At 44.1% G+C, this 25807-nt stretch overlaps 1 protein-coding gene across 2 annotated transcripts in view; it reads left to right on the forward strand.

Moving 5' to 3' along the window:
• The window catches only part of Rcbtb1 (RCC1 and BTB domain containing protein 1), a 30721-nt gene extending 8255 nt beyond the window's left edge, over positions 1-22466 (forward strand). Inside the window, exons 2-13 of one of the 2 annotated variants that reach the window (XM_051160639.1) lie at positions 27-94; positions 212-378; positions 725-875; positions 5827-5993; positions 8696-8854; positions 11439-11546; positions 11934-12076; positions 13579-13769; positions 14606-14732; positions 16174-16325; positions 16732-16862; positions 22278-22466. In XM_051160639.1, the coding sequence (XP_051016596.1) occupies positions 253-378; positions 725-875; positions 5827-5993; positions 8696-8854; positions 11439-11546; positions 11934-12076; positions 13579-13769; positions 14606-14732; positions 16174-16325; positions 16732-16862; positions 22278-22418 (1596 nt within the window). In that variant the 5' untranslated portion in view covers positions 27-94; positions 212-252 and the 3' untranslated portion in view covers positions 22419-22466. Of the gene's footprint in view, positions 1-26; positions 95-192; positions 379-724; positions 876-5826; positions 5994-8695; positions 8855-11438; positions 11547-11933; positions 12077-13578; positions 13770-14605; positions 14733-16173; positions 16326-16731; positions 16863-22277 lie in introns of both variants that reach the window. The other variant, XM_051160638.1, reaches the window with a different exon arrangement.
• Positions 22467-25807: the final 3341 nt, after the last annotated feature.

The raw sequence follows: 25807 nt of genomic DNA on the forward strand, positions 1-25807 counted from the left end.
TCTAGTACATTGTGCTCTCGTTTCAGGAAAAGGCTGGTTTTGAAGGTTGGAGGATTTGACAGATCGGAAGAGTGAGTGATCCATTTCACTAACGGTAGGTCCGGTTTTCCGGAATTATCTTTTAGTGGTTTTCATTAATAATAAAAGTTGTTAAAGTTAACTTAGTGGTTTTTAATTTTTTTCTTGAAATAGTTTTGACTTCTTGCCGCAGAGATGTCAGCTTATTTATAGGACTCACCCAAAGCCAGAGTCATGGTGGATGTAGGAAAGTGGCCAATCTTCACTCTGCTCTCGCCCCAGGAAACTGCATCTATCAGGAAAGCATGTGTCTTTGGGACCTCGGCTAACGAGGCGATCTATGTCACTGACAATGATGAGGTAAGGCTGGAAACTGGAGTTTAGTTTGGGGGCTTCTTTGGGGGTTGGACTTGAAGCCCATACTTGGAAGGACAACAACAGGTTTGGGGTAAAGAGGACCTGAAATTTAGGAAGAGTACCTTGAAGTGTTTCCCAGTCTCCTGTTTGAATGCCTCGTGCTCTGCAGTGTAGATGAAGACCGCCAAGCCTGAGTATCATCAGCAGAGGCTGCAGATTTCTTAGTATCTATTGTCTCTTCTTGCAGCCTGGGCTTTCGAACTAGACTTGAGGGTATCTTATTTTCCCAGGAGGGAAAGGCATTGTGACTTCAAGTCAGATGACTTAGGCAGAGGTATTTGTTTTCCAGGTCTTCGTGTTTGGACTGAACTACAGTAACTGTCTAGGAACTGGCGATAACCAGAGCACTCTGGTGCCCAAGAAACTAGAAGCTCTGTGTGGAAAAAAGATCAAAAGCCTTAGCTACGGGAGCGGCCCCCATGTCCTCCTCAGCACTGAAGGTGAAGAGGGAAAACCGTGGCTTTTTGGCTTGCGGGTGATTGAGCAAGCAGTTCTGAACCAAGGAAAAGGGAGTGCTGTGTCAAGCAGTTCTGAACCAAGGAAAAGGGGGTGCTGTGTCAAGCAGTTCTGAACCAAGGAAAAGGGGGTACTGTGTCAAGCAGTTCTGAACCAAGGAAAAGGGGGTGCTGTGTCAAGTAGTTCTGAACCAAGGAAAAGGGGGTGCTGTGTCAAGTAGCCTGTGCTTCCGGGGGAGAATACAAAGAGAGTGCAGTTTAAGACACTTGAGGCCAGCTCTGGAATAGCAGCGGGTGTCTTGTACATAGACAAGGTCAAAGGTTCTTAAGCTGCCAGTGTAAATTGTGGAATGCTGGACAGGGCAGAGTGTGGTTCCTCTAGCCTGATTTTTCAGTGGGTGTGTCAACATTAGGCAACTTTGAGAGGGTTTCTTAAATACATGTATTTAAATTTATTATTGTTTGAAATACATGTGTGTGCAGAGTGGGGGATATGCACATTAGATCCTCATGGAACTGGAGTTACAGGGGGTTGTGAGCCATCTAATGTGGGTGCTGGGAACTGAACTTGGGTCCTCTGAAAGAACAATACATGCTTTTAACCACTGAGCCATCTCTCCAGCTCTCTTTGGTATATGTTTATAAATATGTGTACCAAAATTCTCCTTTGTGTAGTTGCTGAATCTTAAGTCGAGATATCTTAGTTGATTCTGAAGAACATCCATATGGTGCCATGTTGAAGACATAGGGAAAGTGGACAGATACTTGTCCTTTGACTGTGTCTCACCAAAGTCACCAAGGAAGTATAGATACTCTCCTTTGCTAATTGTCTGTACTGTGAGAGAGCAGCACTTTGAGAGTCTGTGGTGTGTAACTTCTTCCTTTGAGTTTTAGGTCTTTTATCCCTTGCAGAGGTCTTCTGCTTTCATTAATGGTCCTGTATGGCAGCGTTTGGGAAACAGAGCGCATCTCTGCTTTTGTGTCTGTGCTAGGGAACCCCAGCTTCAGTGGATGCTGTCTCGGGCTCTGTGTCTACCTTGGTGCCTAACTTCCAGTGCCTCGAGTCTGAATCTCCTCACGTTCTCCGCCTCTTTCTCAGAGGCTGTGAGAGCCGATCCTCCAGCCATCAGGAGTGGGCCTGGGTCTAGCACAGTGAGGCGCTCAGTCATCTTTCGACTGCCATCGCTCTGGCCCTTCCAGCTGCTGGTCCGCCAGCTGGCTCACCGTTGTCTGTCATGGTTTTGTATTGTTTTCCAAACAATAACCAGTTCTTGATACACAAACACTAAAAGACATGCTTTCAAATTACTGACTTTCTTCAAAGTTGTTATCTTTAGATCTTTTTGGAATTAGGTTAAGAGTCTAGACAATATGTTTTTTTTAAAGTATCTCGAGTATAAAATTTAGTATACAATTAATTGGAGTTTGATGAGAAAATATTTTCTATGTTTAATTTCTTTATAGTGCATTCTATGCAATATATATTAAGCATACATTGTGTTACATATGTATGGTCGATTACTATATCTATATTGTGTTTGTTATAACCAGTCAAATAGTTTTAAAAACTGTTTGTGTGCACATGTACATGAGTGTTCATGTTTAAGTACAGGAGGGTGTGTGTGTGTGTGTGTGTGTGTGTGTGTCAGTCACAGTGCAAATGAGTCAAAGAACCTCAGGCTTACGTCAAGGCCTCTTTGTTGTTTTGAAGCTGTGTATAGTGTACAGGCGGGCCTGAGCTTCCTGGGGTTCCAGGCATGTACTGTCCTGCCCAGTTTTACACCAGTTCTGGGGGTTCCTGTTCAGACTCTCATCCTTTGCATGACAAGTACTTTACGCACTGAGACATCTCCCCAGTCCTCAGGTAGTTTAAAAGCAGTTTGAGGGAGGCTGGGGGTGTGGCTCACTTGACAAGAGTGGTTACCTAGCATGTATACAGCCTTGGACTCTGTCTCCAGCACCACATAAAACATGTATTATAGATATGGTGATACATGTCTGTAATCCCAGCACTAGGAGGTAAAGGCACCAGAAATAGAAATTCAAGGCCCCTTTCAGCTATGTATTGAGTTTGGGACGAGCCTGGGGTACATGGGACTATCTCAAAACAAAAGCAAAGGGCTGTGGAGAAAGCACAGCTGGTAAAGTGCCTGCTGTTCAGGCATGAGGACCGGAGCCCAGACTCCCAGCACCCGTATGAAAAGCTGGGTGTGTCAGTGCATGTCTCTAACTCCAGTGCTAGAGGAGTGGAAGACAGGCAGATCCCTGGAACTTGGGGGTGATCGGCCTAGCCAGTGCTGAGCTCCAGGTTCATTGAGAGACTGTTCAAAAAATAACAGAGTGATAGAAGGAAACACCAGATAGCCACCTCTGGCATGCACATGCATGTAGTATATACATACATACACATGTCTCTCAGTGACGTGTGTGTTGTGGGGGTGGGTGCTGGGGGTTGAACTAATGTTTAGAAGGAACCATTTTAACTCTTTAAATGTTTCTTCGGGAATTTGATTTCATATTTATTATCATGTTTGTGTGAGTGTGGGTACATGGCATGCGTAGCTGTTCAGAGGACAACTCTTGGAGTTGGTTTTCTCTCGGGCTTGCAAGCACCTATGCCCGCTGAGCCATCTTGCTGGCCCACCCTTCCACCTTATGAGGCAGAGTCTTTCTACAGTGCTGTGTACTTGGCTTGCTGGCAGCTAAGCTTCTGGGAGATCATCCTGTCGATGTCTTCCATCTCCCTGTAGTGCTGGGATTCCAGCTGTGTGCTGGGACACACGGATCCTACCATTGCCATTAAGTTCAGGTTGATGCTTTCATTATTTGGGACTGTAAGTATTACTTAGAGCCAAGCCTTTCCCTTCCTGCTCCCACTTCCAAGGTTGATACTTGCTTTGAGACTTGCTGACGTCTGTATACATACTGTGTCCAACTCCTTTACAGAGCAGCAAATGTCAGATAGTCTCTGACGCCCTCAGCTGTCCTCAGAACTGTGGAACTTGACAGGTTACCCTCTGCAGCTGCCTGCACAGCTGCCAGCCCAAAACTTTTCACATTTGTCCTCAAAAGTCTCTTCACTTTATCCTCTCTAGTCTCTGCTTGTGTGTGTCTGGTGTCATCCTCCTTGACTTGCCCCGTGTCTGGTAAAGGGCATTCTCTAGGAACTTCACGGGAAAGGCATGTGAGAGTTACCTGTGGGTTTGTCTTAAGAGGGCATTATTCCACTCTGACTGACGTGACTCAGTGGTTCGGCTGACCTCAGGACTCTAGGGTGGGAGACTGTTTTCTCATAATGTTCAAGTCATGGCCTTTTTAAGATTTGGCACTCTACTTCCTTTCTGACCTCCACATCCTGTGTGTGCTTGAGTGCATGCCTGTGTGTGCACACTGGAGGCTGGTGGGCAGTATCACTGTATGCCTTTCCACTTGCATCCTTAGAGACGTGGTCTCTCACTGAACCTGGAGCTCATTCGTTGACCTGATTGGTTGCCTAGTGACACCCATGGACCCCCAGCTCTGAGATCATTGTGCTGTCAGGCCCTGCTCTTCACATGTGTGCTGGCGGTCAGGCCCTGCTCTTCACATGTGTGCTGGAGGTCAGGCCCTGCTCTTCACATGTGTGCTGGAGGTCAGGCCCTGCTCTTCACATGTGTGCTGGCGGTCAGGCCCTGCTCTTCACATGTGTGCTGGCGGTCAGGCCCTGCTCTTCACATGTGTGCTGGCGGTCAGGCCCTGCTCTTCACATGTGTGCTGGCGGTCAGGCCCTGCTCTTCACATGTGTGCTGGAGGTCAGGCCCTCCTGCTTGTGCTGCAGGCACTTGACCACAGAGCTGCCTCCTCCACTTCTGCTCTTGAGTATGACTGTTTCTTCCTCTTCTGAGCATTGGAGACAGAACTCTTTCTTTATTCCAGGTATTTTGAAAGAGTCATGACTGTTTTGGAGTGGGTACTCTTTAGCTTATTAGTAATCTGTAGGTCCTGCCTTCATTTCTAAAAAATATTTTTACAACCTTTCATGAATAATTTATTTATTTATTTATTTCTTTCTTTTTCCTGCTCTGTACTTTTTGAAATTTTTCTTACATGGAAGAGATTCTGACCTGACTTTCCTATGTGTGTTCTGGAAAATTAGTAAACTTACTAAAACCCTGTGTAGATAAATTTTAGTTGTAACTGTTTGTGCATGGTGTGTATGTGTACACATACGAGTGCCCCAAATCCTCACCCACTTTTTTCAAGACAAGGTCTCTCTGTGTAGTCTTGACTGTCCTGAGCTCTTTGTAGACCAGGCTGGCCTCAAAATTCACCGAGATCCACCTGCCGCCCAAGTGCTGGGATTAAAGGCATCCTCACCCAATTCTTGCAGCACCACAGAACCCGGCCCCATCAGTGATGACAGGACCGACACTGGGGTCACAGCATGCCCTTGCTGTGCATCCTTCATACCTATACCTTCTTGGGAATTTAGGCCTGGATTTGGCTCCCTGCCTACGTCCCCATCTGCATCTGGGTGATGCCTTTTCTGGTTTGTTAGTGACAGTATCTGTTTGTTTCACAAAGTTTGTCTCATGTAACCAAGGCTGGGCTCAAATGAATTGTGTAGCCAAGGGTGACCCTGAACTCCACACCCTCCTCTCCTACTGCAAGAGTTCAATCTAGAGAAGCCTATTTTAGTACATAAACTTTGACTTTGGCCACACAAAGCTGGTTTTGTATGCGAGTGCCACGTCCTTCCCTGAGAGGTTTGCTTCTGTCTTCCCTGTTCTCTTTCTCTCTCTCTCTCTCTCTCTCTCTCTCTCTCTCTCTCTCTCTCTCTCTGACTCCTTACTAGTAGTGATTTTGTAGAGAGGAGGGCACAAACACTAGAGCAGTGGAGGTTGCAGGAGTTACCAGTTCCTGTTGGAAATGGTGTTCGATGTGCTTGTGTGTTTAGATGGAGTCGTCTACGCCTGGGGCCATAATGGATACAGCCAGCTGGGGAATGGGACCACCAACCAAGGCATCGCTCCTGTCCAAGTCTGCACTAATCTCCTGGTCAAGCAGGTGGTTGAGGTAGCTTGTGGTTCACATCATTCCATGGCTCTGGCAGCTGACGGAGAGGTAAGTGTGCTCGCTGATGCCTCTTAAAGAACTGTCATAAACTGCATGGTGCAAAGCTTATTATCATTAGCCTGTTGAGTGCACAGCCCAGCAGCATTAAGCACAGTCACACTGTTTGGTCTGTCCACTCACAGATCTTTTTCATCCTAAAAAGCTGAAGCTCCAAATCTGTTAAATGTCATTTTTTCTTGACATTGTAACTGTGACCACTCTAGGTACTGCCTATACGTAGAGTCAAATATTATCTGTCAATTGGTGACCAATTTCACTTAGTGTAGCGTCCTCAAGGCATGTTCGTTCCTATGGTGTGTGACCATTTCATACATACATGTCCCCTGTATCTTGATCCACTCCACCACTCTTCTGGACGCCTCCAGCACACTCCTTCTACCTTTGTGTTCCTTTTGGGGGCACAGTAATCCACTGAGTTATTGCTGCTGGACTGATCTTCTTGACTTAATCCTGTGCAGGTAACTGTAACTGCAATGCATTCATTAGTGCAACAGCCATGTCTTACCTAGAAAACAGCACTTCACAGCACTCCTTTAAGTATTTCTTTTTTAAAGCTGAATAGTAATTCATTGTGTATATATATTACATTTGTTTGTGTGAAAGAGAGAGAGAAGTAGGTATTGGGAATTGAACCAATGGTCTCACACACGCCAGGGAAGTGCTCTACCCTAGGCCCATTTCGTTCATCCTGATGAGTATGTGGGGCATCTGTACTCTTTAGCTATTGTAAAAATCACCTGCTTTACTTGTTATACCGTGTAGCTAAAAGCAGCTAATATTAACCATGTGAATACATTCTTTCTCCAGTAATATTTGTGTCGAGGCCTCAGAATCCCCGCTAGCTGGGCTTGGGATGGTCATGTCCATAGTCCCAGCACCAAAACCTTGAAAGCAGGATGGAGGTTTCTGGGCTAACCTGTACTACAAAGGAAGAATTTGTCTCAACAAATAAAACAAAAACAAAAAACTAACAACCTAACAACAACTTGTAAATAAAAAAATTTTAGTTGCATTTATTTATGTATTTATTTGGAGGCTATGCCATGGTGTGCATATAGAGATGAAAGGGCAACTTGGAGTCAGTTCTCTCCTTTTACTGTTTGTCTGGGAATGGAACGCAAACGCCTTTACCTGCTGAGCTGTCTTGTTGACCTCAAAAAACCCTTTTGAGAGAGACCTCAGAGTTCAGGTTTGTGCTCTGTGCTGTGATTTCACATTGGAGTTTGCATTTCCCCCTCCAGGCCCCTCTCTGTCCTTCCTAACATATCTCCTGCGTCCACCCATTCCTCCCTAATGAGCTGCCCAGGTCCAGTTAGCACTGTGCGTGTGTGTGGAGTCCTTCACTGGAAAACTGGCTCTGGGGTACCATGAAAGGAGTCAGGGCTGGAGGCTGTGAAGGAGTGTTGTAAAGTGCTGTTTTCTGGATTAACATGGCGGTCACACTCAGAAGCTCACAGCAGTCAGGGAGGTGCATACCTCCAGGCTCCACTCCTTTCTGAGAGCTATTGCAGTCCATAGCTGCCCTGGGAGGGCCGGGAAGGGTGTGGCCATTGGCAGAACATTTTTTTTTTTCCATTTCTCATGTTTGTTTCCGGTTTTTGACCAGCATATTGTGTCTCCAATAAAAATCTAGTGGTCTGGCTGTGGTAATTAATAGCAAAAGTAATTGTGCCAAGTTAGGAAGTGAAAACTCAAAAACTTAAAATAGCAATCTAGTGACCAGTAGTGTTTCTGTAGGAACAGACATGTCCTTAGCCCGTTCATACTACTACTGTGTTTGGTGAGAAATTACAATGGAAAATTATAAGCTTGATGGTTGTTATAAGGGTACTGTGTCAGAGACACAGACAGACATCTTCATCTTTACATAACGTCGGTTTATTGAGTACAACAGCTTTGGTAGCAGTTGGTCAAGTAGCCCTGCTTTCTTTGGTAACCCTAGATGAAGGCCATCACAAACTATTTATTCCCTTTTAAAATTCCTTTGTTAATTACTTATATTAACTCCAGAGTACTCTGGTGCGTGCGTGCGTGCGTGCGTGCGTGCGTGCGTGTAAACGCTGAGAGCGGTGCAGAGTGGCTCTGTGAGAATAAGATGATGAACCCAGGCTGGAGCTCTCTGGGAGAGGTGACAGCTGCTGCTGCTGCTGCTGCTGCTGCTGGACTCGGCCTTGTCAGCAGGGTGTCCATGTTGAGCTGAAGCCCTTAGGACAGTTGAGCGTTCTCTGCTTCCTGTACACAGTGGTCACATGAATATTCTGTGGGGTCATCACCGCTGTAGAGTTACATGTCCTCTTTATGGGACCCAGGTGAGAGTGTTGTGCCTTTTCTTAGTCTGGTGTGCCTGAGAAGTTCTTGTGCTTGGTTTTTCTGATGTGATTTTAACGTGCTGGTGAGTTCCTACAATCCCAGGTTATGGTGATAGATTTATAAGTAGTGCCTTTACGCATCATTCTGTCTCCTGTGAGTGATAGGGCTGCTTACTTGACCACTAAGTGCAGAGTCATCCATAACGGAATAAAAAGCTGGCACCCTCTCAGGGCAAGGCACAGTCACGATGTGAAGTTCTTAGGGCAGGGCCCCTCCCAGGGCTACTGTGTGGAATCACTGTACAGCCGAGTAGGTAAGTGCACGTAACCATTGCGGACGGTGCCAGAGGTCTAACTGGTCCTCCTGCTCCTCTCTTGCAGCTCTTTGCTTGGGGCTATAACAACTGTGGTCAGGTGGGATCAGGATCTACAGCCAACCAGCCAACTCCTCGCAAAGTAACAAACTGTCTACATACCAAGAGAGTGGTCAGCATTGCTTGTGGTCAGACGTCATCCATGGCTGTTCTGGACAGTGGTGAGGTTCGTGCTCTTTCCTCTCTGCCTCCATTGCAGAGGTGCCCGCCAGCGTGGAAGGCGGGGCTCGACTTGGTAACCGACCCTGGCTGGGGAACAGCTGGCAGGTGTTCAACCTCCAAAGTGACTTCCAATCTGAGGACTTCAAGTAAACACTCTAATGGGTCTTGATGTTAGTTGTTTGCAAGATGCCTGTAGCCCAGTGGTAAAGGCCGAGGCCGGGGTGAGTGTTAGATCCGTGTAGTCTGATCCTTGTGCTTGGGTCTAAAGCTGTGCGCTGAGAAAGAACTACCTTTCTTCCAGAGGAGAATCATCTGCACGGTTTTGAAAGTTGGGTAATGAGTTCTTCATGAAGCCACCCACACATCTCAAGTGTCTTATTGGTGTTGATCATTGCCAGCTACGTTATAAACCCCCCCTTGGCCACCGTATGCTGTGTCTCTTCTGCATTATTACTTCCCCTCCCCCCCTCGGCCAGCCTATGCTGTGTCTCTTTGGGGCTGATGGCTAAATCTGTGAAGTTATTGGTGGAACATACGTGGACTACTTGCCACCTAAGCTTTCCTTGGTGTGTGGAAATTACAGTCTTTGTGCATGGCGACGTGTGCTGGCATGGGGTGTGCTACATGTTACTGAGTACCAACCTACGGTGACTATTTATTTACTCAACGCTGCTATCATCCCGGAATACTTCAGGGCAGTCATCTAATATTCTCTGTGTATGTGTCTGTGTGTGCACATGAGGGCAGTGTGCCCACTAGCGTTAGAAGAGGCTGTCAGATCTACTAGAGATGGCATAGCAGGCTGTTGGGAGCCCTTGGTGCTGGGAACTGAACTGGTCCTCCACAAGAGCAGTGCCAGCTCTTAACTGCTGAGCCGTCTCTCTAGGCCTTGTACATTTTATTTTTTTTAATTTTACCTATATTATTAATAAGTTTAACTTCAAATGATTACTATGTGGATATTTTTACAAAGAGGAAGACAATAAAGCATACAAATTTATATACATACATTTGCATACAACATTAAATAGCTTTTTCCAAATTTCATTACAAGTTTCATGTGTGTCCTTCTGTACTTTTCTTTATAAGCAATTATCTAGAAATGAGTTTAATTGCCTTTTTAACAATTATGACAGGTATACACTGCTGCCTCTTTCTGTCATTCTTTGGCCTGCTGTTCCCTGTCCCACTTAGCAGTACATGCCTTGACTCTGGTGTCTCAGACTGTCTCTGTGGCACTTAGCTAATGCTGCTTAGTCTTGCTTCTAGGGTGCCATGCATCTGGAACTCTGTTGGAGAGCGTTTCAGTTGTTTTCATTTTTTTGCTGTTGTGAATAATGGTGCCTGACTTTCTGTCACTGTATGGATATTTTGGTACTTTATGCATAGATTTTCTTTCTAGGACAAGAAGTATGCCATTAAAAATATGGATAGCTGCTGCCAAATTTCTCTCCAAAATACCAATGCCTTTTATACTTTTGGCTTTGATGAAATTATTGATGTAGCCGTCTCTTACCATCTACCTCTTTCTACTTTGTCCTGAAATCCCCACTGTGCATTTGCCTGCATCAGTGTGGGGCTTGGTGCCACCAGAGTTGCAGGCTTCTAATTTGAACTTAACCTTTTAAAGTCTGCTCTTGGTTAGACTTTATTACGGTGGCCCTCACAGGATATTCCGAACCGTTACCAACCGTCCTGACTAATCTGTGCCACGTGAACCCTGAGGGACCACCCAGCTCTGTGATTTCCTTGTCCATCCTCCTTCTTACCCATTCCCTCTCTTGGTCCCCTGTCACTTCTTAGCTCAGAGCATACAGAGTAGATTTCCTGTCTGTCACCCATTTACCCTTCTCTCTGTGATCTTTTAAAAATGAAAATGTTATGTCTATTTTTAAATATCGTAGTAAAAATTCTTAGACATATTTCTTTTTGTTTTTGTTTGTTTGGCCCTTTGTTTTTTAAGTGGTGTCTTGCTGAATAGTCCTTGATGGCCTGGTACTTGATATGTAGCCCAGGCTGGCCTTGGATTTGTGGCAGTCTTGCCTCAACATCCTTACAGCTGGGATTACAGGCATATGCGTAACGCTTGGCTTTGTTTTTTGTTTTTAACAAGCTTATTATCTGACTCTGTTCTTACGTGCTACCACTTTGCTACCTGCTGTCTTCTGTCTCTGGGCATGACGTCCTGTGCGCCGTCAGCGCACCCTGCTCAGCACGCCCCTTTCTGAAAGCCTTTCCTAACGTGCTTCGTAGAAGAAACCCTCTTCTCACTGTCCCACAGTGTCTGTGTGGCTCTTACGGCCTGCTCACCAACTGCACATGATCTTCGTCTCTGTTGGCTCCTTAGTGCCTTCTGCTGTGTAGGCCCCACGGCAGGTGGTCTCATCATTACCGACCCTCAACTTCTTCATATGTGACGTCATGAGTGGTGAATTCAGTCATCCTCACCCTCAAAGCCTCTGATTTTCATTTGTAGGATCAGATAGTATACAGAGTGCAGTAAGATTTTGGAGCGTCTGACTTGTGGAGGACAGGACTCTGTTGCCACTGGCAGTTCCCATAGTTTGTCCTCTCGTCTCTCCACTCAGGTGTATGGCTGGGGCTACAATGGCAATGGACAGCTGGGCTTGGGAAACAATGGCAACCAGTTGACCCCAGTGAGAGTGGCAGCTCTGCACAGCGTGTGTGTGAACCAGGTACACGTTGCATTTTCTTGCCAGCCTGCCCCACCCACCTTCCCTGCTCTGACAGCAGATGTATTGGACGTTAATTCTTTTGTCATTCATTTCTGGCAACTCTTCTGTGCCTTCACTTTCCACATTTAATATTTTAGCCATCCTATTTTTTCTGTGAAGAAAGGGAAGCCCATGGTGTTGGACAGGGTCTTCTTCACAGGGTAAAGAAGTTCATGAAGAAGTCCAGTGGTCCAAGGGTCGGTTTCCTTGAGGCTTCTGACTATTCCAGCAAATGCCAGTGCACACATGCAGCTGACATGGCATCTGCAGGGCCTGACTGCAGTCTAAGCAGTTGGTTGCCCTGCCCTGTCTGTCTTCTGTATGGTAACCATTTGTGTTTACTTTCAGATTGTCTGCGGCTATGCACATACACTAGCACTAACAGATGAGGGCTTGCTCTATGCCTGGGGAGCTAACACATATGGGCAGCTGGGAACTGGAAGTAAAAATAACCTGCTAAGCCCAGCACAAATCATGGTGGAAAAAGAAAGGTAAATTGCCCATGCCATGTCTTGGAGATTATGTGCGCGCGGCCTCGTGACTGTGGCAGGGCTGCGGTGTTTGGTTTGTGACTCCTGTTTGTTAGTGCTCTCGTTTTCATCAAAATGGCTTGTGAGTCAGCATGAACATGTGTCATCTCGCCCTGTCCTGAGGCACCCACCTGTAGGTAGGAACTAAGGCATCTCACTCCTAAAAGAATTGAAGTTGTCCGTTACGTAGGGAGGTTATGTAGGGTCTGTGATCACACTGAAACTCAGAGTATAGCACTAACTTTGCACCAACTAAATTCACTTGTAAATAATTAAAATTGCTCTTTAAAGGACATCTGTTTAAATATTGATTTGGCTTAGTGTCTGCTACTGGGATAGGTACGTAATATTTGTTTGTCAAACCGTGAGGATTTTATACAGTGAATTTGTTTGGGACCCTGCCTTAGGAGCACTGTGAAAATTGAAGCAGGTCAGGCTTGGTCTCTTGGTTTTTAATGTTCAGAGCCCATGGGCCCCAGCTAAGAGGTATTCATCCTAATGAAGATGCTGAGCTCTGGGTGGAGCTTGGGGGCAAGGAATGTATCTGTAAGAAAATGCTGTGTTGAAGATTATATTTATGAGGGGGTGTGGTAGAGAGGAGAGGGATAGTTAAATCAGAAAAGTGCTGTGGGTGCCTGAGTTTGAGCCCCAGAACCCATATTTTAAAAGCTAGTTGTGGTGTGCTTATAATCCCAGTGCTGGGAGGGTGAAGAAAGTAGATGCCTGGGCCTGACCAGCCCATAAGGCCGGTAGGGACCTTATCCTAGTCAAAAGCTTTATGGGATCTGGGATTGCACCGGAGATCATCTTCTTGCACGTAGATGTGCACTGCACCCTCACCCCCCCCCCCATGAACACACACACACACACTAGGTTTTAAAAAGATTTTTTAAATGTTAATGTATATGTGTGAGTGTTGCCTGCATGTACGTGTGTGCAGCATGTGTGTGCCTGGTGTCTGCGGCGTCAGAAGACTGTCTTGGATCCCCTAGAACTGGAATTACAGATGATTGCAAACCACCGTGTTGGTGCTGTGACCCAAACCCAGGTCCTCTCCAAGAACAAAAAGTGTTCTTAACCTCAGAGCCATCTCTCCAGCCCCAGTAGTTTTTGTTTGTTTACTGTTTATAATCCCAGAGCAATGAACACATTTGTCATCGTCCACTGTCCTCATTGACTTTTATTTCCAGTCTCTTTCCAAGTTCGTCTCAACAGTATTATTATTCATATATTCTTAGCTCAGGGTGAACTTAGTTGAGAAGTGAGGCCTCAGAGAGAGAGGTGTGTTGGGGTTGACAGGATCTCTCCTGACCTTTGGTTTTGTAGGTAGGATTTGTTGCTTGTATCACTGACGTTGACCTGACTTGTGAGCTATGCAAGCATGAACTTCTGAATTACTCTGTGCGGTGTGCTGGAGTATAGTTGATAAGGAAGTAACGTGAGTTTTTCTTAAAATTGTTCAGGGTCATAGAGATTGCAGCCTGTCATTCCACCCACACATCTGCTGCGAAGACCCAGGGCGGGCATGTATACATGTGGGGCCAGTGCCGGGGCCAGTCCGTGATCCTGCCACACCTCACCCACTTCTCCTGCACCGATGATGTGTTTGCCTGCTTTGGCACCCCGGCCGTCTCGTGGCGCCTCCTGTCTGTGGGTAAGCTGCTTAAGCCTGCTTCCACCCAGGACAACCAAATCCCGTTCCCTACGTATTTGTTGTTGTGAACTGTTTGGCTTCTAGGATGTTTTCTTTATGTTAGTTTTAATGCTTTTTCTGAATAATAATCAAATGTATTCCTAGGTCATGAGACACTTCCATTGGATTTTTTTTTTCTTCCCTAAGTACTTCTATTTTAGTTGAGTTCATATTTAATAACAAAATTAACCAATACAGTCAGGTGGCATTTAGTTCATTCATAATGCTTTGCACCCACTTTACACCATATTAAGCTCCAAATGTTTATATTACTCCAAATAGCAACTCACTAAGCAGCCCCACCTCCTCTACATCCCCTGTTCACGAGGGAAAGAGGAGGTACAAGAGGAATTAGAGGGCTGCTAAACTTAAGGAGAAACAAAACATTATTTTAAAATTTTATTTTACCAGCTCAGAATAGTACTGTGTATATTTGCAATAAATGCAATGATAAAAGAACAAAAAGCAAAACATTTGGTTCAGTGAGTGGGACAGATCATGAGAGATCCATCATATCCCCTGAGACAGCTGTGAGTGCCTGTGAGGTTTGTTTTCAGTGCATAGTTTCATGTTTAATTACACGTGAAGACTCACTTGACTTTCCCCGATGCTCACTTTGTTTGTTGGTAGTTTATAGATCAGTTACTTCACTGCTGTGAAGTTGATTGGCAGCTCAGTCATGAGCGTTACTGACTAGAAAGAGTGGAATTATATGCCATACTCACCTTTCCAAAGCCTTTCATGCCCGACTCTGCCTTCTGAGCTTTGTATGCTAACAGTGTGTCTCTTGCCTTCAGAGCATGAAGACTTTTTAACAGTCGCAGAGTCACTGAAGAAAGAATTTGACAGCCCAGAAACTGCTGATCTCAAGTTTCGAATTGACGGGAAATATATTCATGTCCATAAAGCTGTTTTGAAAATCAGGTATTTTTGCATGAGTTCAGAGCTATCAGTAACATTCCTTTTTTTTTTTTTTTTTTTTTTTTTTTCTATTTCCACTGGTTTATTACACCATAAAATAGACACTAAGAAGAAATGGCTGTGGCAGTAGAACGAAGTATGTCAGCAGTTTTAGCAAATAGTTATCAAATCCACTTGTTATCTAGGAGTATTTTGACTTGCATTCATGCAACCTTTAGGAAGTGGGATAGTTTAAGTATTTATGTTGGGTTTTTTCTCTTGTTTTAGTTTTCAGTAGTACTGGAGATTGTAGCCAGTACTTGTGAATACTAGGCAAGTACCCCTAGTTCTTAAGTTGTTTTTCAGATTACAAATTGGGCTAAGGCTATAGCTCAGTAGTACAGCACTTGTCTAGCATGGCCAGTGTTCTAGGTTTGATTCCCAACAGCAAAAATAAACTATTAAATTAAAAACCACTTTTGTAGATATTTTAAAGCATATGAAATGTATGAGTAAATGTCAGTGTATGTCCTCTTCTCTATTAATGACTAATTTTTCCCAAACAGAAAACTTTTATAGTAGGGAACGCAAATTTCCAGCCTAAGAAAAGTTGTTTAACTAGAACAAGTGGCAGGAGTTCCTGAGTAAATGTGAAGGGACTGAACATTAATTAGTAATGATTAGGTGATTGCTAACTTAGATTGCCGCACAATCTAAGAAATCACACAAAGATGCAAACCATAGAATTGGCCACTTATGTCTGTGTGGAGGCGCAGCTCAGTTGGTAGAGTTCTGGCTCCCCTCCTGCAGGAGGCCCTGGCTAGATGCCTGGCACTGCAGAAAACTAGAGCTTCCCAGAGCTCTGGTGGAAACAGCAGACTAATCAATTTTAAGACAACTACAAAGCCGTATGTCATTACTTAGAGCAACAACTGTGTGAAAGCAACAACTATGTGAACCACAGAAGTGCATGAAAAATGACTAGACATGCTTGCTTATGACCCTGTGGTCAGCTCAGTATGTGTGTGCGTGTGTGCATCTTTCTCATACAGCTTCTGTAGCCCATTACTTGATTATACCTTGCTTAGAAATATTTTTTAACTTTTCAAGAGTGTTTATCCCTGAGCCCACTTTTTTTAGGACTCTGAATGAATATTATGTATGTCTGTATCATGTCTGTCTCTACCACTAAGCTACATCCCCAGCCATTACTGTGGTGTTCAAAATGCATTTCTGTATACATAAAACCAAAACCAACTTGCTTAGAACAGGGGGCTGATGGAGGCAGTGCTGTACTGGGTACTTCTGGGCTCTCCGGATAGTTGATACTCTTAAATGGTGATATCTAGATGAAAGTGATTTTTATCAACAGTGTACACAAAAGTCCTTGCCTAGCAAATGCTTGTGGTGCTAATAGTTAACGATCTCACTAACTATTTCATCTCTTTTATTGCTTTTGCTGTAGGTGTGAGCACTTTCGATCCATGTTTCAGTCCTATTGGAATGAGGACATGAAGGAGGTGATAGAAATAGACCAGTTTTCTTACCCTGTATACCGTGCCTTTCTCCAGTACCTCTACACAGACACAGTGGATCTGCCCCCTGAGGATGCCATAGGTACTGCGTAAGGATTGGCCAGGCCGGGTAGCCGTGGCCTTCTCTGTTCTTAGAGCAGTAACATACAGCAACTTATAGGTATATTGATATACTTATATTTATATACTTAAAGTATTAAGTCTCTAAAATGTTACTGTAGTTTAAAATTATATTATTTAAAATTTTTAATATGAAAGTAAGTTTCTAATGCATTTGGCCTTTTTTAGAAACAAGAGAATTATTTTTGCCCTTTTACTGTGGAAGAAATTGTATAAAGTAAATACAGGACAGGTACAGTTTTTAGGTGTGAGATTTACTTAGATTCAGAATAGTGTTTGCTAGGAAATCGTTCATATGGAAAGAAACTTACCAGTAACTGTTCCTACTCTGAGCTGCTGAGACCTTACTTAGTTCTTCTGCCTTTCAGGCCTCCTGGACTTGGCGACATCATACTGTGAAAACAGACTGAAGAGGCTTTGTCAGCATATCATCAAGCGAGGAATTACTGTGGAGAACGCTTTTTCATTGTTCTCAGCTGCAGTCAGATATGACGCAGAGGTAACACAGAAGTGCCCCGGCCCCCTCACTGCCAGCCCACTTCCATCTCTCCTGTGACAAAAAGAGCATAGCTAGCTTCACCTCCTTAGTGACTCAGTGACAAGCCTCTGATGAAGTCTGCCCTTGCTTCTTTACGTCTGTGTTCACAGTTCAGGATCAGTGTTTTCTGCTTCTGCTTTTAACTGGCTGAGTGCTGCACAGTGGCAGTATAAAGTGCTGGGCCCTGCTGGACTGACAGGCAGCATGCTTTACTTCAGTCTTCGATGTCAGTGCTCTGTCTCCAGAGTCCCCCCTGTCAGAAGCCCAGGGTGCTGCTGGCTTTACACCTGTGTGGGTTTGCGATTCTGTCACCATCATGTAGCTCAATCATTCCTCTGTGAAGAACTTACTGTACACTACCTTTTTATTTTTAATTTAAAGGTGCAAGTGTGTATGAATGCCTGTGTGTGTGTGTGTGTGTCTGGGGACAAGAGGACAGCTCTGGGAGTCCTTTTTCTTCATCCGTCTTTACAGTGACTCCAAGAACCACAGTCAGTTGTTAGGCTTATAGAGCAAGTGGCATTACCCACTGAGCCATCTCAGCAGTCCCCATCTTGTTTGTTTCATATTTACTTGGATTCCAAATCTAGGCTCCTCAGATCTCTAGAGTCTGTGCTGAGTGGTGTTCTGGGGTATGTGTGCCATTTCACTTTGCTGAAGTTGAGCAGGGCCGCAGACTGTAGGCGCCTTATGAGCAGAAGCTGCCCTGACTCACCATGTGCTGGGGCTACAGCACTTAGTGAGCTCATAGCTGACCTGGTTAGTTTTAGAGTAAAAGGCTCAGAGTGGCTGGCTTTGCTCAGTACACCAGGAGCCTGGCTTCTAAAGGTGTCTTGTCATTTGGCAAAACAGAATCTCCAATAACTGGAAATTTATTAAAGAAACACACTGTGGTTCTTGAGGTGTAACTGAGGACAAATTTCCTATCACTTGGAGTGATTGAGTTGGCCATTATGAGTTTTATTTTCAAATTGTATCCTATTTTTGCTTGAGGTTCTTTTATGGTAATAAATATTTCACAAGGTCAGGTAGAGCTGACCTTGGAGCCTGACAACAGATGGAAAGGTGGTGAGAAGGAATCCTGTCCAATGGGAAAGCGAGGTGGGCTGTGTTCCTCCCCTTCCTGGGCCCCTCGAGACTCCTGAGAGAAACACTGTTTCTCTAGACTTCATTTCCATGTAACAGTATAATTTTAAGTTGATACCTTTTCTCTCCATTTGGGAACTGACTCTAGACTTCTCGCACCTCTGCACACCTTTCCATGTTCTCTGCTCCGTCCGTCCTGTTGATTTACAACAGCCAGAGCAACCTGACTGAGCGAGCAGGTTAGATCCCATTTCTGAAAATGTGTTCCCCACTTTCACCTAAAACCTACTTGTAAAAGCTTAAGGAAAGGCTTGGGCACACACCTTAATTCCAGGGCTAGGACGCAGAGAGACAGAGGGTCTCTGGGAGCTTGAAGCAGCCTGCTTTGCATAGTGAGTTGCATCCAGCCAGGGCGACACAGCAAGACCCTGTCTAAAAAACGCAGAAGTAAAAACAACCTACAGGAAGAACTCAGTGCCACTGGCAGCAGCCCGTGTCCTTTGCTCATTTTCACCTAAGTATAAATACATTAAGAACTGTTCTTTAGAGAGACTACAAATGAGTGTGATCACCTGGAGCGTGTCACCACACGGGCAGAGCCAGTGCTCAAACACACGTGCTCAATTGAATAATTGGATATGTTTGAAACACCAAAAATATATGTAGAATTGAATGAACAAATATATTAAAAGCACTTCACTATGTAGGAACACTTGAAAGAGCATTCAAGACATCAAACAAACCTTAATTCCACAAATAACGACTCCTTCAATGTGGAAACAGAGTAGAATCATTATAATACACTTTTTAGGTTTTGATGCTGATCTATATTATTGATGAGTATATGTTTATATTTTGTTCCTTTAATACCTTGGAATGTAGTTAAATGACCATAGTGTTGATTATTCAAATCAAACCCATTTATTACATGTGTTCCTAGGTGATCAGGAGTGACTAAGATTTGTAATTAGCTACAAGAGCTAGTTTTGGAAGCCCAGCTTTGGGGTAGCAGATGCTGTTGGGTTATGGCTGGTGTCAGAAAGGTGAAGGCGGTCTGCTGCTCAGTTACCTGCTTTGTAGCAGTGACTGGCTCCTCCATGAGCTCTCCAGAGGAAGCGTTGCAGTTGATGTGTGAAGAAGTGTAGCTTGGTAGCTGTACCTTCAAAAGCAAGGCTACGGGGACCGTGATAGGAGTGCACCCCATCAGGTTTGGCACATTTTACACTTCACAGTCCTCCAGCACAGCGGGGAGAAACCAAAGCTCTGCCTCAGCATATGGCTGCTCAGGGCTGCTGCAGGAGTGTACTTAAACACTACCAGAAGCACCGAGGACTGTCCCACCAGAAAGCTGTGCTTGCCGAGCACACTCCTGATGTGACCCAGGAGTTTCCAGAGCTTGGTTGCATGTGAATGTTGGGCAGTGTAGTACCAGAGCTGAGCACCCAGCATCTCTGTTGTTGTTGATGGATTGGAGAGGGCAAGCTTAAATTTTCCTTGGTCACTGAGCCTCAAGATTCTTAGGGTAGCAAGAGAAAGCACTCTTGTTTTTTCCCCCATAACACATTAAATATATTCTGAAAAACAACAGTGGAGGTGACAGTGGTCTGGAATATTCTGCACTTGAGACACTAAGGTGAACTGTAGTGTTTTTGGATTTGACCACACTGGGTTGTGATCTTGGCCCCCTGGAGTGTATCTCACTGGTGAGAATGGCAGCCTGTTTCACTGGCTGAGATCTTTTGAAAGGGTATATTATTTGACTGTGACCACTGTGGAAGTTGCCGAATGCCAGTGAATGCTGTTTTAGCATATTAACCCAGGGTGTTAGGGCCACCAGCCCAGTGTTTAAGGAAAATTGGTAGGAAGGAAAAAACAATGTTGTTTTCAAATTGCATAATGATTAGAATACTTTCAACATAAAAGATTTGGAATGAGAGCTTGTGGCATAGCCTGGTGAGGGGGTGAAGGGGCCTGTCAGCAAGCCCAGCAGGGATCCTGCTCAGACGGAACCACACAAGTAAAGGAGAGGACCAACTCCCACAAGTTATCTTGTAACCTCCATGCTTGTACACACACACACACACACACACACACACTTTTAAATTTTGGAATAAAGTTGTTTTAAATAGCCATTTAAAATTTTTTGTTCCTGCTAATTACAGTAAATCTGATACTGGATTTGCCCCAGATCACTGTAATTTCTCCACAGATTTATAAATTGTAGTTTCTTGTATGAAGAGGACCTCTTAGTTTAACACCTGCTCCTCTTCCCTAGCCGTGAAGCTTAGTTTTATTATGTATGAACTTTTATCTGGTAGTGAAATGATGCTTCATCTACTTTGATGTTAATTGTGAATTTCTTTTTAACTACTGGTACAATGATCCTGTTTGAAGTTTTTTATATTTGAAGTTTAGTAGTTCTGGGATGGCTGGCTTCTTTCTGTGCAAAGGTTGTGGTTTTATATCTAGCTGTGTTTTCATGTCCAGGTCACTGAAAAGCTGCCTATTTGCAAATGAACATGCTCTGTACATTCTCAGAAGGTGAGGACGGCCTCATGACATCAGAGGCAAACTGACCCGTGCATGCAGGGCCCGGTGGGTCGAGGCGCGAAGCCTGGCAAGCCGAGCTCCTACACACCGTTCTCTGACTTCACCCCAAATCAAGAAACTAAAATAGAAGTTTTTTAAAAAGCCACTCAGTGATGGCACATGCCTTTAATTATAGCACTCGGGAGGGAGAGGCAGGCAGATCTCTGAGTTCCTGGTCTGCAGAGCAGCTAGTTCCAGGACAGCCAGAGTTAGTAGAGAACCTCTCTTAAAAAGCAAAGCAAACAAAAGCCATGGATCTAGCTAGGAGTGATGGTGCCCACCATAATCCCCGACTTGAGGAGGGTGGGGCAGGAGAATTGTGAATTTTATTAAGGGCAGCCTGGGTTACATAGTGAGACCTTGTCTTTAAAGTTATTTATTTTTTAATTTTATTTTATTAATTTATTCTTACTACATCTCAGTGGTTATCTCATCCCTTGTATCCTCCCATTCCTCTCTCCCTCCCTCCCATTTAAATTTTTTTTAAGTGCACAGTTTTAAAAAGACACGCGCGTGCACACACACACACACACACACACACACACACACACACACACACCAAAAACAAACAAACAAACAAACAAACAAAAAACCTGGATCCAGAGACGTGGTAACATTGTAAATGACCTTTGAATTGTCTGGAAGATAAGACTTGGGCAATCGCTGCCTGAGACAGATTAGCTGTAGTTATTCATCTGGGTGAATTTTCTTAGAATCTCTTTCATCTTGGACAGAGAATCCAACAGGAAGGAAATAGGGATGTTCATAGTTGTCCTGAGTACAGAAAAGGGAACTCTGTTTCCCCATCTGCTTGCATGGGATCTTCTCTACACTGTAGAATTCCCACCTCAGGCCAACTAGAAACAGGAAGTCAAGACCCTTCAGCTTAATTGTAGAGTTCTTACAATTTACCAGCTGGTCAAATTACAAAAAGAAATCAAGCCATTTTTTTATTTGGGGGGAAAAAAAAAACCCAAAAGCTTTTATTTGCTGTTGTTTGCTTTAATACATTGGGGCCCTCCCAGTATACATGCCAGTTTGAGTGACGCGTTCATGTTCACCCTTCTGGCCTAACACAGACGCCGTTTCTGTATGATGCTTCACTGCTTGGTGTTGGTAGTTGGTGACTTCCATTCATCTGCCTGAGGACTCTAATCTGTAAACATGTTTGTCTAGGGTTGACCAGGGGCTTGTTAGCAGCATGCTGCAAGACGCAGTATATTATTTGGGGCTTTATTGGGAGACCTTGAAAGTCAGGTTTGGGGGATATTCTTTTTAAATATCATTTCAGACAAACTACAGATTTTCATCTATTTCCAAAAGCTTTCTATTCTTTAATCCACGTCGTAATTCTTTTCCGGTTTCTCAAACGTAACAAGACAGGTATGGACTATTGTGGCATTGGGTTTTGTACCTTGTCTTGAGATACTTGCAGCATGTGGCAGCTATGGAAGGCCCAGGATGATTTCGTGTGAGTGTGTGCGCTTGAGATAGGGAGCCCTTGTGTTTACTCGGTTGTGAGTAGATGCCATGTGTTTCTCATAACAGGTAGCCAGCTGGCTTGCCCGGCTTTGGGTGTCAGGTCTCAGGTGTCTCTTCTGGAAACGGGGAGAGAGTTGGGATGAGGGATTTGCACAGAAGCAGTTCACAATTAATAAACAAAGGCCTCTTCCTGTTCTTGTTTTTGTTGTGTGTGTCCAGGATTTAGAAGAATTCTGCTTTAAGTTTTGCATCAATCATTTGACAGAAGTTACCCAGACGGCGGCGTTCTGGCAGATGGATGGCCCCCTGCTAAAGGAGTTCATTGCTAAAGCCAGTAAATGTGGAGCTTTTAAGAACTGAAGCCAAGGCCGTTGGCTTAGGTGTGAGTGCACAGGGCCCTGTGGGTGATGTGATTGTGCAGGTGAGAGCAACCCCGCGTCAGAGGCAGCGCTCGCTCGGTCTGTAGGGATACATGAAGGACATCTGCTTCTCGTGAGCCTGTTGTTCAGAGCTCCTGTTTCTAGATACGCACATCTTAAATGCGATTTTCTTAAATTGGGCTGAACATTGGGAAACGAAAGTTTAGTTGCTTTTGCTCTTTTAATTGTGATGAGAACTTGTGAATGTGGATTAAGGAAGTCTGTAAGTCTGTAAATGTCCCCTGGGCCTTTGGCCACAGGCTTTCCACACTGTGAAGGACAGGCCCTGTCCAGTGCTCCTGAGTGCTGCTTGCTGTCACCGCCTTCCTGTGGGGACACCAGTGCTGTGGGAGGCTCTTCAGGAATAACTCTCAGATATGCGTTAAACCCACTAAAACAGTCAAGAAGTGTTTAGGTTTGCTGAAATGCTCTTTAATTTGTAGGCACCCAGGGCTGGAAAGAATGCCCAGCAGGTAGAGGCTCTTCTCACCAAGCCCTGATGACTTCTGTTCAGTCCCCTGGATCCACGTGCTAGAAAGAGAGCAGACTTATAAATTGTTCTCTGACCATTCTGTGAGTCCCTTGACTACACCCATGCACCCAATAAAGATGGATAATAAAAAATAAAAGATGTAGGTACCTAAAGAAAAGCAACTAGAAGTACCTGTGAGAAGCTGCTGATAAAGGGAGCTTAGTTTGATAAGGGAGAATGGTTCAGAAAGTAGTCACCACTGATTACCCAGCAGTGTTCCATTAGAGTCGATTTGAAACAGCGCTGCACACTCCCCTCCACCTCTCCCAAAATCACTCAAAACACTCGACATATCTGCTTGTTCTGACATCATGTGTTAAACCACGCTTCTCACAGGACCCCGTAGAATGTTCTCGTTTGTTTGTGTGTGTGTGGGGGGGGTGTGATCTGGTCCAAATTCCATCAAAATGTAATTGAAGCTTCACCTTTCTAGTTTCAGGTTTTTTCTTTCTTTAATCTTGTTAGGAATGCTTTTTGGTGTACTTTAGCCTTGAGATAAGGCTCCCCAAGTCATAGTTTTCCTGAAAAGTTCATTTTTAAAGGACCATTTGTATCAGGGTAGAGTGCTAAATGAGGCTCCAAGGATAGGAATCATTGACAGACGAAATAAATACAAACCCAGAAGTCAAGGCCCCTCTTCCGGATCATGTGACAGGTGTTGCCTGGTGCACTGGGGAGTGAGACCTGGCTCTTCTGTTAATCTTTCTTACTAGATGATGAGTGGACGTGAGTTTGTTTGTTGTAACAGGCCATGTGTATAGCCACAGTCCTGTAGACCTAGGCTCCCAAAGCAGTAACTTCTGTATGTGTACTGTTTGCTCCTACTTGAAAAACCTCTCCACAAAGAAGCACAAATTACAGCTGCAAATCCATATCCACAGATTGTTCACCTACAAAAGCATGCTGAGCTCCAGATACAACTAAACACACAATTTTAGTTTACTGAATAGCTAGTGTGTGTGTGTGTGTGTGTGTGTGTGTGTGTGTGTGTGTGTGTGTGTGAGAGAGAGAGAGAGAGAGAGAGAGAGAGAGAGAGAGAGAGAGAGAGAGAGAGAGAGAGAGAGAGAGAGAGGTGTATTAGTAAAAGTCTTAAGAAGGCATTTGAGTATTTTTTTTAATGCAATCATTTTATTTTTCTACTTGGTTTTGTTTTTAATCATAGGAAACTAAAAACTATTCTTAGAATTAATGTTTTTTTTCTGATGTAATAATGGAAGCCAGAGAAGTCATATTTCTTAAAATAGCCCAAAGTGTATCCTTGAACTTACTGGAACAATGTTTGATATTCAAGTAATTAGGGTTCTTTTGTGTAATCTCTTGAATGACATATGAATAAACAATCTCTTAAGCATGGACAGCTGTGGTGTTTTTCCCTTTGTAATATAGTAATACACAGCCTGAAAATTGAGCTTGTTATTTTGGTACAACATGGATTAATTTGTGGACATAAGTGAAAACAAAAAGTAAGCGACTAAAACACACGCAGTGTGTGGGCTAGCTCCTCAGGGTAGAAACAGGTGGTTGCCAGGAGCTGGGGTAATTTTTGTTTTGCAAGATGAAGAGGTTTTTGCATGAATAATAATTTTTTGGCTACATTTGATACTAATACTACTGAACTATATATTTTGAAAAAGGTTGAGATGGTAAATCTTGTTACATATTGTATCAGTTTTAAAAATTAGAAATATTAGAATGAAGGTAATATACCACTGTGAATGTGGCAACTGCTTGTCAAGTACATCCCCAACCAAAGGATCTTATTTCTGTTAGAAGAATACAGTTGAACTAACAAAGTGGAAATTGCATTTGACTTGGGAGTACTTAAAAATGAAACGTAGCAGCACAGTGGAGATTGTGTTGACAACGAATGATACAATGGGATATTTGTAAAGTGTTTAATGTTAATTGTGTACATAGAAGGGCTGGGCATGCACCATGTCATTCTTGTGCAGGTCTGAAGGCAGTTTCTACGAGTCAGTTTTGCTGTGTATGTCCCTGACATTAAACTCTGGTCATCAGGCTTGGTGGCAACTGCTGAACCATCTCACCAGCACTTTTTTTTTTTTTAATAGAACTAAATGGAGTTGAACTGAGAAATAATTGTTCTGAAGATGTGTGTGGAATAGGGAGAAATCTGGAAGTCTTGTCTTTAGTTCATCTATAACACAGAAAGTAAACATGGATGATAATAAGCCTTCAAGTAGGTCTAAAAATGACAACATTAAATGAGGGAACGTGTGTGTGAGAGAGAGAGAGAGAGCCTAACTTTACTCCCACGGTGCTGCCTGTGCTGCCCTGAGCCTGTATACATTTTCGTGTAAAGATATGATGACTGTGGTTCTTTGCCTCATTTTTCAGTAATAACGGGGCAGGCTTGTTTTAGCAGTTTGCCCAATGTATGCCTTCTTTATGGACCCCAAACAAGAGATGCTCCTTTCTGCTATAAAATTTACCGCGGTGGACAGATTAAAGTTGAATGTAAAGCAGGAGAGGAAGCGCTCACATAAAGTGTCCCAGCAGGTTCTGATGGGTGGTCAGACTGCAGTGACTCAGCTGCTCCTTCATGGAGTGGCTGGGCTTGGTAAGCACAATATTGCACTAGGAATGATTCCTTCACAAGTACGTTTGAGCATTCATTGTAAAGTAGATACAGTTGAGCTGGAGAAACAGCTCTACTCCATTCTGAGAGGTAGCATTATTGTGGCCCTGAGGATCGTGGCAGGAAATTAGAAATGTGCCTATGAAAGGAGTCAAGGGTCAGGGGCAATGTGGACCTGCAGATCCGAACAGCATAATGA

This window comes from Acomys russatus, chromosome 18 (genome assembly GCF_903995435.1).
Source record: "Acomys russatus chromosome 18, mAcoRus1.1, whole genome shotgun sequence".
NCBI lineage: Eukaryota > Metazoa > Chordata > Mammalia > Rodentia > Muridae > Acomys > Acomys russatus.